Genomic DNA, 12,812 nt, shown 5'->3' on the forward strand with positions numbered 1-12,812 from the left:
TATAATCCGAAGACAAAACAAAGAATTACAATGGCGGCGTAGTTTGAAATTGAATAATGCAGTAATAGTATGAACCTTGTTCGTGACATAGCAGGCTATTTAATCCCTATCCCCTTCCTTTAAAGAACTTCTTGTCAGAGACTAGAGTTGTTGAACTTTCTTTCAATCAAAATCCAATTCATGATTGAAGAGATAATAAAATAAAAAGAATCAAAATTCATGATTGATGCGGAGAAAGTTTGATGTTGCTTGAGTTGAAAGGCATCGTCGCCCCAAAGATATATATCAAACAAAAGAAGGGCTCTGTACATGCATACGTACATAATCTGTATGTGCATACGGTGCTGAGCAGTGCATGACCGTACGACACAACACTAACAGTAGAAGTAGCAGAAGCTATATAAACTCCAAAGACTACGTACCCCAAGATGATGACTGTAGATAAAAAGATAAGACGAAGAAACTGAATTTGCGGCGATTTGTGAATCATATATATATATATCATGTTGTTGAATTAATATGCATATCTTTCATCGTCGTCATCATCTAGTAAGATGATAGAAAAACAGTGACTCAGAAACTAAAATATAAGTACATCAAAATTCGAGCTTCTCAGAGGAGCCCAGTATCCACCATCCCCACAGACGTCTCTGACCAAAAATTTAGCCAAAAAAATCTTTTTATTTATCCTGTCTCTCTTTTTCTGAGATCTCTGGTTAAAAAGAAAAGAAAATTTAGCAGTGAATAAAGTGAAAAACAATTATGGCACTGGATTTTCAATGGCCCACTCAGAGTATTGGCAGGGCTGGTAGGTAGGTCGTCAATATATATATTATATACACATACTGCAAGTAATGCAGGTGAATATCATGGGCTCTTCTTACCACAAATTCAGAAAATTACTGTTTTTACAGTAAGAAACTAATACCCTTTTCACCATTTCATCTACCTCTGTTCACTTCTCATTAACTTTGTTCAAGAAAAATATATGATTTTTTTTCATTTTAATTATTTATTAAAAGGTGGTTGGTTTTTTCTAAATTTGAAGGAACAAAACTAAAGGGTGAGTAGTGAGCATTTCGGTGTCAACTGGTGTGAGAATCTGCCTATATGCTAGATTGGTGCCTACATTGCAATTCTTTTTTATGCACCACCAGAAGGCTTTTTTCGTGAAAGCAAGTGTGGTTAGGTTGGTACATCTGGATATATACCAATGTGCTGGAAATTGTTTTACAAAAAACTCTATATAAAAAAGCATGCATGAGAAGCTAAGATTGAATGTTTTGTTTGGCAACTCAAGGGAAAGGGAAAGAAAAGACAGGGAAAGGGACTACAAGGTGCTTCCCATCCCATGTTGACATTATGAAATACTAGGAGGGAAAGGGAAAAGGGGACCTTATCTTTCTGAGGGAATGGCAACTACACAACTTTGTATCAGAACTTCTCCTAAGAAATCAACACATGCTTTCCCCATTATGAGCAAATGAAAGTGAAGCGTGGGACAAGGACATATTCTTACTCTAAACCAGCACAACCACTCTCCTTCCCATTGAAGTTTCACGTTCAAATTGCATGTTTAATTCAATATATAATGTTTAGAAGTTGTAATTAACTGTTATAAATTATTAGATTGTGATCGTCCTGATCCAATGAAATTGTACGAAGTTTCATTTCATGGTTCTACAACTAAAGATAAGTTGATGACATAACATGCTAAACATATGATCATAAAACGATAGCGGCATTTTATATTTTAATAAATATGACGCTTTTGTGGACTCAAATTCAATTAGGACCAAGAGGTTCTTCACTTAGGATGCTTGAACCCCTACCTAAGAAACAAAAACAAAGAGCCCTAGCTGGAATGATGAAATTAGCATGTGAGGTGTGGAATCTGATGGGCAGTAGAATATATATCAACCAGTCGGTCACACACACACTTTTTTGAAAAGGTCGAGCTACAGGCCGTCCTATAATCTAAATATGAAGCCATGATTAAGCTGTATTAGCAAATGTTGGTACAGCTCTCGACATGCTACTTTCAACCTGCACTAATACCAAAAGCCATTCCATGTGCTAATATCCTTTACATATATATATATAATTGACTCATAGTCCTTGTATGATTGATTGTGGTGCCATGAATGAAGCCCTATTTGTATTATTTGGTCTCTAATGTCCCCCACTCATGCCCTCATCCCACTTTTCCTGTCAAATTTTGTAACTATGTGTACCGTGTCAACTACTCGTTCTAGTTTACTATCATTCTCGTACGAATAAAACGTTGCATCTGTGTTAAAAGAAATATTATATTACTAAGCGATTAATTGAGATGGTACAAATAGTGGTCGTGATTAAAAATTGAAGAATATAGACTTGAGCAGTGAAATCCAGAAGAACTGTCACATTTCCCAGACTATATTCCAAAACTACATTGCAGAATCGTTTCTTGTTGTTGCAAGGATATGTGACGGAAAAAAGGTACCCAGAAACCGCTCATTGGAACACGGTTTCTTTCCCAACTATGAATTTAATTTAGGATTTGAGAATTTTAAAGAAAACGTGGTCTTCCAAAAGTGGCATTTTCAAGATTTAGGTGAGAAACAATTATCATATAGTTTTGAGGAAACCTAGATATGATCAAGAAAGGTGAAAGGAGGGTAAAAATTAAATTCTTAGAAAAATGGAGCAGAAAGGTAGATGCAGAGATGAAAAATAAAAAAAGAATCAGTTTTGGAAACAGGGCAGTCATGAGTAAAAACTAGCTACGGCTTCAATTTGTCACAGAGGCTGGCCATAATAAACTAAGCACAGAAAAACACAAATCAAATCACCACCAAATGGAATTTATATAAAGATTAGGTTGAGATTGGATCCATTTTGTCATTTTGGATGGCAGTTTATGCTAAAGCAATCTTGCATACCAAGGCTATACAAATCTTGGATTGGATCCACTTCTGAATGAAATGAATGCCGTAATCTGACTATACTTATATAAATATATATATATATATATATGTGTGGACCACCATATGATTAGAAACCAGCAATGTCCTTAAGCATCATACTCTGTATTAAAAATTGGCAATGGCATTGTCAACTAATGACTGTTTGCCCCAACCAAAAGATGGTCCACAGAGCTCAACATAAGACAACTATTGGCATTCTTTTTCATTTTATTTTATTTATTATTGAGAATCAATGGTCAATGCAGAATTGCACATCTCACAGCCACTGTAAGTGCTAAAATATGGGAAACCTAAGGGTCTATGTTTCATTCATTTCAATCACTTTTCAACCCAAGGCCTACAAGAAAGAACAACCACCCAATCCACCTTTTTTATTATTTTTTTTTTTTGGGGGGTTATAGAAAGGTGATAGAATTTTATTAAATCAATAGGAACAACAATACAAAAGACACAAATTGTAAAGAAAGTCATCCCAATAACAAGGCAGACATGGGTAAAACTTCCCCAGTGACCTGAGTAAGCTGAAAAAACTGAAACGATTTGGAGACAATCACTCTCAAACTTCCCAATTCACTTGTTTTAAAACAGTTATTGACAAGACTTTTACCCCAAGAAACTCCAAAATCTGGCCTGGCTAGATAAAAGATTTGGTAAAAAGCACAAGGATTTGTATTTACATGTCATTATATACTATGATATAGTTGTTATTATTATTGTTTTATATTATATAGTCTATATATAACAAGTTACCAACAAAAAAGGTAAATACATGCAGCGGCAGCAGCAGCCTAACAAAATTCCACAGCTCATCTCTGTAGATAGATGAAAGTTCAAAGCGAGAAAGAAACTACACAGTAACACAGAGGGCACATGCAGATGCAGTAGTAGGCCAAGAACATATGGTAATTGAACATTTTTCAACCCATGTCCCCATTCTACCCTTGGCATTGCTATTTTTTTTACATAACAGAGCAGGCATTTGGGTTCTCATCACTGAAGATCTGAGGTGGGTAGGCATACAACTCCATGGCATACCTTGGTGGGTAATAATAATATTCATTTTTCTTCATGAGCTCCACCACCTTGGTCTCTTCTGTGGCAGCTCCCCCTTCTGCAGCAGCAGCAGCAGCAGGTGGAGCTTCATCACCTTTCTTCTCTTCTGGTTTTGCCTCTTCATCTTTACCTTTCTTATCTTTGTCACCTTCTTCACCACCTTTTTTCTCCTCTTTGGCCTCTTTGGCTTCTTCTTTGTCTTTCTTTTCTGGTTCTTGTTTCACAATGGAAGCATGCTTCCCAGTCCTTTTGTGCACATACTCTACTAGCTGGGGTGGATCAAACACACCCTTTACTGTCACTTCTGAGCTCTTTAGATCTGGTTCAGCAGATTCCACTCCTAAAAGAATTTACACCCCAAAAAAAAAAAAAGCACAGAAAGATGAGATTTTTGAAGGACAAAGAAAGAGATGTTTGAAGATTTTCAACATAAGTTATATTTTGGGTTTGGTGGGATTTGGTCTTGAATTAATGGAATTGAATTGACTTTAATTGGCCCTGGTTTATTGAAATCTAAAAAGGAATTTATTTAATTTAAGAAAAAGAATGTATTGACATTGAAACATTGGTCATGCTCATTGGTGAGAGAATAAACTTTTTTTTAAGAGATTCACAAAAAGAGAGTTTATTTTTTTTTATTTTTTTTTCTCTCTCTTTTTTTGGGAGGTTACAGATGCATTGCACACTAATAAAAGTGCCGTTGATTGCCAACGCATTCATACTTCAATTTTGTTTTTTGTTTTTGTTTTTAAATATTTTAAATGGAAGGTAGTAGAATTGCATGAACCAAGAGGAAGAAATGGGATCAAATCAAAGAAAAGACCAACTTTTTTTTTGTTTTTTTCTTTCTGGAGTTTCTGGAGAACAAAGGAAAACAAGGTTGTGCTTACCTTTCATTCTCAGAATGCGTTTCTTGATTTCTTGTGCACAAGCATCACAATGCATGTGAACCTTCAGCACCACTGTGATAACCACAGGCTGCAAAATACCAAAACAATTGAACCCAACAAATTAATAAGAACCAAATCAGCCAAGAAATTAGAAATTTTAAAGAAAAAAAACTGAAAATGAAAAGGCTTGAGTGAACTGAGTACCTCTTCTTTCTTTTCCTCTGGCTTGGGCTGCTCTTTCTCTTCAGGCTTCTTCTCCTCAGCTGGTGGCTTTGGGATTGGAGAGAGAAGCTCAACCTGTCTATGACTCTTCCTCTGAACTCTCTCAAGAACCTTAATTGGATCAGCCTTCTCACCCTTCACAACCACCTTGTGAGTCTTGCAATCTGTGCTCACATCTTCCACCCCTGAAATTTTATAAAAAACACACATTAATCTATCAACCCAATAACACTTAACATTAATACAAACAGAAAACAAACCAAATCTGAAAGGCCGAACCTTGAAAGCCTTTGAGACACCTCTTGACCTTGCGAGCACAGCCTTCACAATGCATATAAACTTGAGCACAATTTCTTGAGGTGGCGGTGGCGGTGGAGGAGCAGCATCAGCCTCTTTGCCCTCCTCAGCCTTCTTCTCTTCCTTCTTTTCCTCAGCTTCAGGCTTTTTCTCTTCTTTCTTCTCTTCCTTCTTCTCCTCTGCCTCTGGCTTCTTCACCTCCTCTGGCTTTTTCTCCTCCATTTTCTTCTCCTCCTAAACAAACACCAACCCAGATACACAAATAAGCCCAAATAAACAGAAGATGCAAACTTTGAATGAAACAATCATATTTTAAAAAAATACAAAATACAAAACAGTAAAGATTATAAGGTTGTAGGACCTCCCCCATTGGTTTAGTTTTGGTTTCTAGTTTTACTCTGATTTAGTTTTAAAACACTCTCTCGGTCCTGGGTGGAGCTCAGCTTTCTCTTTATGTGTGCAAGTGTAGAGAGAGAGAGAGAGAGAATGGGCTCTCTTTGTGTTGTGTACAAAACTTTCGAGTTTCCTGTATTTTTTTTTTCTCCCTGCTATTTCATATTAAAACCCTGTTGAGGGCCATCAGATCTGAAGCCAAACCCCAACTCGGTTCTCTATGTCACTCTCTCTCATCTAAACCATACACCACCCCCCCATGACGTGGCATTTTTTAAGGGCCACGTGCTACGTAGGACGGGCTTTTCTGGAGATGATTATCATTTCCATGCTGTCTCTGCTTATTTGCTTTGGCTCTTTTGGGGCATTTCTGGATTTTTCTTGCACTTGTTTCTGCTCCTGCATTGCTCTTGTTGCTTTCACAATCTTTCCTCTCTTGCGTAGTCATTTTGGCACCCCCTTCATGTGTTGGACTTGGAGTTATTAGAATGGTGGGATGAATTTCGTGGAGTGAGTGGGATTAAAAGAATTTTATTATATTTGGCTGCAATTACTTGCAAATCACATGTATAAGTAAACTCAAATATTTCGTCAATAAAGATTTGATTACGTAAGTAACGTCTAAATTTATAATTCATTCTAATACTTATCCTGACACAACTTAACCACTCGTAAAACATGCACAAACTACTTAATAAATGTTACCTATAAAAATTAAGTAAAATCAAATATAAACAAGTAAAATCATTTGTGCATTGTTGTTTCCCTTATATTAAAATCTCCATTCCTAACCTTTTGTAGCATACTTATTATTTTTGATGCATTTTTATCAAACAACTTGCCCCCTTACTTATAAAATTTCATAAAAAATTGGCACCTTCATAGATAAATAATATAATTGAGTGAGAGCAAGTGTCTTTCACTGGATCTTTAATAGATCCGCCAGTGAAGGCTCCTAATTCAAACAGTTGGCTCGTTCTTCAACGGCTCTAGTGCTAGATTTTGGATATACATGTTAATTGTGAGTCAGACGATTGGTTGTTTCTGACAAATTTTCTAAATTTTATTTATCTAAATAAATAAATTATTAATTCCCGTAAAGAAGAATTGCAAAATTACAGCATTGTAATGATTTCACCTTGTTGACCCCATCTAGGACACAAATGGAAATATGATATGTACAACACTTGAAAGCAGTGGTCCACTTGGCAATGCATGGTAGGCTACTAAATTTCTCACCCTCTACCTCTTAAATTTGCTCTTTATAACTTACCTGTGAATTTCCGAAGTTAGTTAAATAAAAAACGCAAAACTTTGAAAACCCATAAGTGCAGTCTGTACGTATTCATTGGCCCGCTGAGATATGCAGCATTTCCATTGCCGACCAAGTTCTAGGCTTTACCATGTGCTTTCAATAGGCTGCAAAATGATCCAAACCGCATGGTATAATAGATTGTGTTTGCATGTTTGGGGGAATCGAATTTAAGGAATTCTAAATCCATTTCTTGTAAAATGTTTATGAAAACTGCCGTTTTATGTTATTAGATTGTGAATTTGTATGATACGTTCGAAAAAGAGTCGGTATAATTAACAGCATCTCTAACAGTCTCTTCAAAGTCAAACTAAACTCTTCAAATTGTGGTTTGTTCATAACATGTGGCAACGATTTCCCATACCAACAAACCATGAGCCAGGTAACGATTTCTCATACCAAAAGGGGCCTAAGAGCATCTCTAACAGTAGTAGCAAACTAAACTATTCAAATTGAAGTTTGTTGACCTACATGACAATTTGAAAAGCTTTGTTTGCTACTTTAATAATTTATGCCTCAACATACTCTTCAGTTTAATTAATGCAATGTTATGAAAAATAATGAAAACATGTGAAAATGTCTATATATTTATTGTTTGAAAAGAAAAAAAAAATGCATGTTTTAAATATTTTTAAGGTAGGTTTTATTTTTTCAAAGTAAAAGTAAATGTTAAATGTTTTGAAGAGCCAAAGTTAATTTACTAATCATGAAGAGAAAAAAAGATGTTACAATTTTGATGATTGAGTTTAAGAAGACTATTCGAGAGAGTTTTGATAATATAACTCATCTATTTTAACATTTCAAAGCTGTTGAAGTTTGTTGCAGATGCTCTAACATTGAAACCTCCTCCTCATTAATTATTGGAAGCAAGAGATAAGGGTTTCAGTTAAAGGCAAGGTCAAGAGGTGTCCTACACCTACACATATGATATATTGGCCCACCTATAGAAAACGTGGCACCCTATGAACCCAAGAGCTTGGATCGAACCAATGCATGGCCGATCATGCAGAACTAGAGGCTTAAAAAGCAAACCTCTCTTCAATTAGCTAAGGCGTCTTCTGCATGAGTTAACCACCGACCTAAAAATTCATTATTAAAAAAATTGGAAAATAAAATCCAAAACCCTACCATGTTTGTTCTGGTAGGTCGACTTGATTCTTTTTGTTTATGTATGCATGTATAGCTTTTGCTATAGTTTGTTGAGAAATAGTTGAATAGGGATTTCGAACTTAATTTCGATGTGACAGATGCAAATGAGAGTGAAAAGTTGTGGAAAGATAGAGCCAGCTAGCTCCATCTCAAGTTCTAAACGAGGAAATTTAAATTGAAAACTGAACAATTTACAACTCATAGATTGCTTCGAAATTAACTTGATTTTATATCATCATTATAGAATGCTACAGTATTACGGCAATGAAAAGGGTATAACATTTGTTGTATACTCAATCGATTTGTCAAAAAAGATTGCTTATTTAATGCTTGCTTTTAAAATTTTGTAAAAGAAAAAAAAAGTACAGAAAATAAAATTCAACCTGAAGAAAGGGACCGCATATCTCGAAACAGATGTTTAATTGTCATCATGAATCTTCTAATTAATAAATATATATATAATATGACAAGTTAGCTAGCTAAGTATCAAATATGTTGCCTTCAATATGACAAGGAAGGGTCTCAAACCTGCTTAAGCAGCATTAAGCTCTTGTGGGAAGGGAAAAAAGTCGATTGCTAATCCAGAAATTAGTCAGACGAAACACATCACTAAACAATTTTTTTAGTATAATTGGTTTTGGATCGAGAAGAATTAGAACGGGATAATCCAAAATTTGGACAAATATATGCTTGAAAACTGATTGGATTAGCCAAAATAGTTTCCAGATTTTGACTGATAATCAAATAACGTAGCAGGGGACGATCCAACATTTCAAAGGGTAGGCAATAATGTTGACTTGGAAGCCACAAAATGGGGATGGTGATGGGATATGCCGATCAATATGGGAATCATTTAGTGGTCATCAGATTTACAAGATAAGGATTTTGATGTGTAATTTAGTGCAAATGTGACATGACTCCGATTTGATTGCATACTTTAGTGCCTGGACAATGTGAATGCAGCTAGCTAGCTAATTTCTTTGTTAAGCTCTAACATTGGAGGAAAATATGTTTCTATTAAAAATCTCAATGATTTTGTGGAAAGTCATTTTGAACATGTATATATATAAAAATTTTCCGATATTATTATTGTGCGATAATAACATGCGGACATTTCGATGAAAGAATAACTATATATACATATACATATTTTTCTTCATTATAATATTTGTATATCATTCATGCAATCGTGATGAACAAACAGCAAAACAATGTATCTAGAGAAGATCAAGTCACCTAAGTAAACATATATATATGGGGTATGACTTGTGTCACAATGGGTGGCCATAATCCCATGCCTTTTTGGATGAGGTACATATAGACAGAGGGCCCATATTCCACATGTATATATATCATCCACCACAAAATCTCCATACCTATACCAGGGCTGGCATGCATCAACGTATGTTACGTATATACAAAAATATTCACAATATTTTTTCAATTCATGTAATAATTTTACTCGAGAGACACCTTTATATGATTTATTTTTCATTGTATTTTAATGATTCAAACCTGCGCTCATTCAAGTTATTATTAACAAATCATATCTAAAATAACAACCAAATTATAAAACATTTAACCATTGATTTGGAGATAACAATCTTAGTGCTCTTTTCCTTTTCAATCACGATTAAAATGTTATACGAAGGGCAGAGAGGGCCTACTTCTCAATCCAATACAGAAAACCACGTCACCATGTTCCCGTTGAAACGGGATTGTTTTCCCATGTGAGCTTGCCTCAAATAAGCACAGCATAAGTCTTCAGCTGAAGGGTCTGCCATTTTCTCGCAAACAAATTCAATTATTTTTCCAATAGTTATTGTTGTTTGTTCTTTCATCTGAATGCCACGTGGGAATGACATGTCCCAAGCCTTGTTATCTTTTAGACACGTAGAAACAAAAGTAATCAATGTTCACCAAAATAATTCCACGTCACCAGAAAAACTTTCGGGCATAGGACGATAGCATGCATGCATGTGTTTCTTAGTTATTGAAACTTGACCCAATAGTATTATTACAAATTGACCCCCAAGAAATGGCACTGACCCACAATTCAACGACTCGTCGTTCTCATGAACAATACAAGTCCAGATCTAGAACCACCAGCTTGAAGTTGTTTTGGCGCCTTCTTCGATTATCTAAATTTGTAATAATATGCCCTCATATAGTTATTATATTTTCATCATCATTTGTAAATTACAAGTTTATTTGTCACATACGTATTTGTTAACAGAATACTTTATATTACATTAGCGTACGATTTATTCAAATCATATTAGTTATACTAAGCATAGAGACATTGTTAAAGTATATGTCACAGGCCAATGCAGGGTTACGTACCACAGTGATTGTGGGCCTCCTCCTCCTTATGCTTGACACCCAAGATCGAAATCCCGGAATTATCTTTACTCCCAACATAACAAAATATATATATATATATATATCACTGTATCTGAGAAAAGCCTAACCTTTTTTTTTTTTTTTTTTTTTTTGTAAACAGGAAAAACGTAACCTAAAATAGTACGATTTTGATAATTCCATGCATGAATTTAGAGGGTCCACTTAACATGCACCATTGTAAATGTCTTTGTCATTTTACTTTTAATTTTTAACTCTATTTACTTAAGTTTACAATGTAAATAAGGAAGTACCCATTTGGATTCAAATAAAAATACTAGAAAATCAAATTCACTAAATCAAAATATGAAACATCGGTTTTAGTGCAAAATACGATAGGCTAAAAATAATGGCATTAAGTCAGTTTTCTTATTTGATGAAGGAATAAAAGCCGCCAAAAATTATCTTAAGAAAATGATTATTTCGAAAACCTCATACTTAGTCAATATTTTTACATAAAATAACTTTTCATCTATAATATGAATGCATGAAAGAACCTAAGATCAATCTAGGTAAAAAAATCTTAGATGTTCAATCCACTATGGTATTAAATCTTATTTGGTTTATGTTAAAACTTATTGAAAATTAGTCTATGGAGCTATGAACTAGCTTGGTTTATATGATTTAATGTTTACTTTTATTTCTAGAAAGACTATAGAAATTGTAAGTACCAAAAAAAAATAATCACTAAATTTTAAAGCTAATAACTTTAGCTAGCCCACCCGTTGAAAAATTTCTGGTTCCGCCCTTGTTTAGAGGGTCCACTTAACATGCACCATTGTTGTACATATGCCCATAAGCACAAACTGTTTTTGATTATTCAGAGAGGAAAGGGAATCAGAAAAAATCCATGCATGAACTGTCGATTAATTGTCAGCAAATCCTAATATATAACAAACGTACGATGAAAAAAGATAATTTCTTAGCCTAGGATTTCTTGCCTAGTATTAGGATTTCTCTTGCCCTGAAAACTTATTAATCACTCTATTGATTTTTGCCTCGTTTATGTGATTTTATGTATGGGTTTGATCCGGAGAGTTGTTTTTTTTCCTTCTCATTTTGTTGATTATTTTTAACAAGATGACAAACACACTGACTTACTCAACTGATCTAATTCATATTTGCTTCAATTTTGTTATTGAATTTGACTCACATACGAGTCACAAAATGTTTTTAAGCGTCAAACAACTGCTTTATCTGTTCTTACCTTTGGGCCTGCCTAATCTTGATTGAGCCCACCATTTGTTCGGACTGAATTTAATAGCTGGAGAGTGTATTTGGAGCCAAGAGGCCTTTTGCCCCGGCAACTCCAACCGGTGGAAATGCTCTTAGACTCACATACGAGTCACAAAATGTTTTTAAGTGTCAGACAACAGCTTTAGCTGTTCTTGCTTTTGGGCCTGCCTAGTCTTGATTTAGCCCACCATCTATTCGGACTGAATTTAATAGCTAGAGAGTGTATTTGGAGCCAGGAGGCCTTTTGCCCCGGCAAATCCAACAGGTGGAAATGCTCTTATTGCATTTCCGACTCATTGTATGAAATGGGTGCAAACTTTAATTTCTTGCTAGCTATATGTGTTTGGGCCTTTGGCCTCCAACAAAAGAATAATGAGATGGAACAAACAACTGACTTTTGGGTGTTTTGATGTGCTTCACTGAAATAACCTACCCGCATGTAAATCTAAAAAAGCGCAATAGGTTTTCTATTTACATATACACATATATACTTCAAATCTCAATCTTTCTTTTAGTATATGATTAATTACCAGAACCTTGATTTAATTTACCTACATATGTGTATCTCAAGGAACTTCATCTGTCGAAATTAAGGAGGGGGTGCACTTTCGTTCTCTAACACAAAAAATAAGTTTAAATTTGGGCATTTGTAATTCAAACCTGCCTTTTCTTTTGTTTATTAGTCTTTACTTAACCTCAAGTGAAGCAAACTTCACATTCTGCACACAATTATAAAACTAATGGGACTTCATTTATAGATCTTCATGTTACTGATATAGTACATATACTTCGAACTGATAAGTTTTTGCTTATCACACCCAAATTATTAATTAGCAGATCCCCTTAATCCTAGTCTCTTCTCCAATACACGATTATCAAGTGTCAGCTCGA

The 12,812-nt window shown here is 34.9% G+C and overlaps 1 protein-coding gene across 1 annotated transcript; it reads right to left on the reverse strand.

Annotated features, from left to right (window-relative positions):
* Positions 1 to 3,758: 3,758 nt before the first annotated feature.
* LOC103338094 (heavy metal-associated isoprenylated plant protein 7) lies at positions 3,759 to 5,938 on the reverse strand. Its single transcript, XM_008241280.3, is given in 6 exon segments — positions 3,759 to 4,362; positions 4,913 to 5,000; positions 5,117 to 5,319; positions 5,414 to 5,473; positions 5,476 to 5,665; positions 5,793 to 5,938. Coding segments are annotated over 6 exon segments (984 nt in total). The 5' UTR covers positions 5,802 to 5,938; the 3' UTR covers positions 3,759 to 3,928.
* Between the last annotated feature and the right edge of the window lie 6,874 nt (positions 5,939 to 12,812).

The sequence above is a fragment of the Prunus mume genome, linkage group LG7 (assembly GCF_029339155.1).
Source record: "Prunus mume cultivar Tortuosa linkage group LG7, ASM2933915v1, whole genome shotgun sequence".
Taxonomy (NCBI): domain Eukaryota; kingdom Viridiplantae; phylum Streptophyta; class Magnoliopsida; order Rosales; family Rosaceae; genus Prunus; species Prunus mume.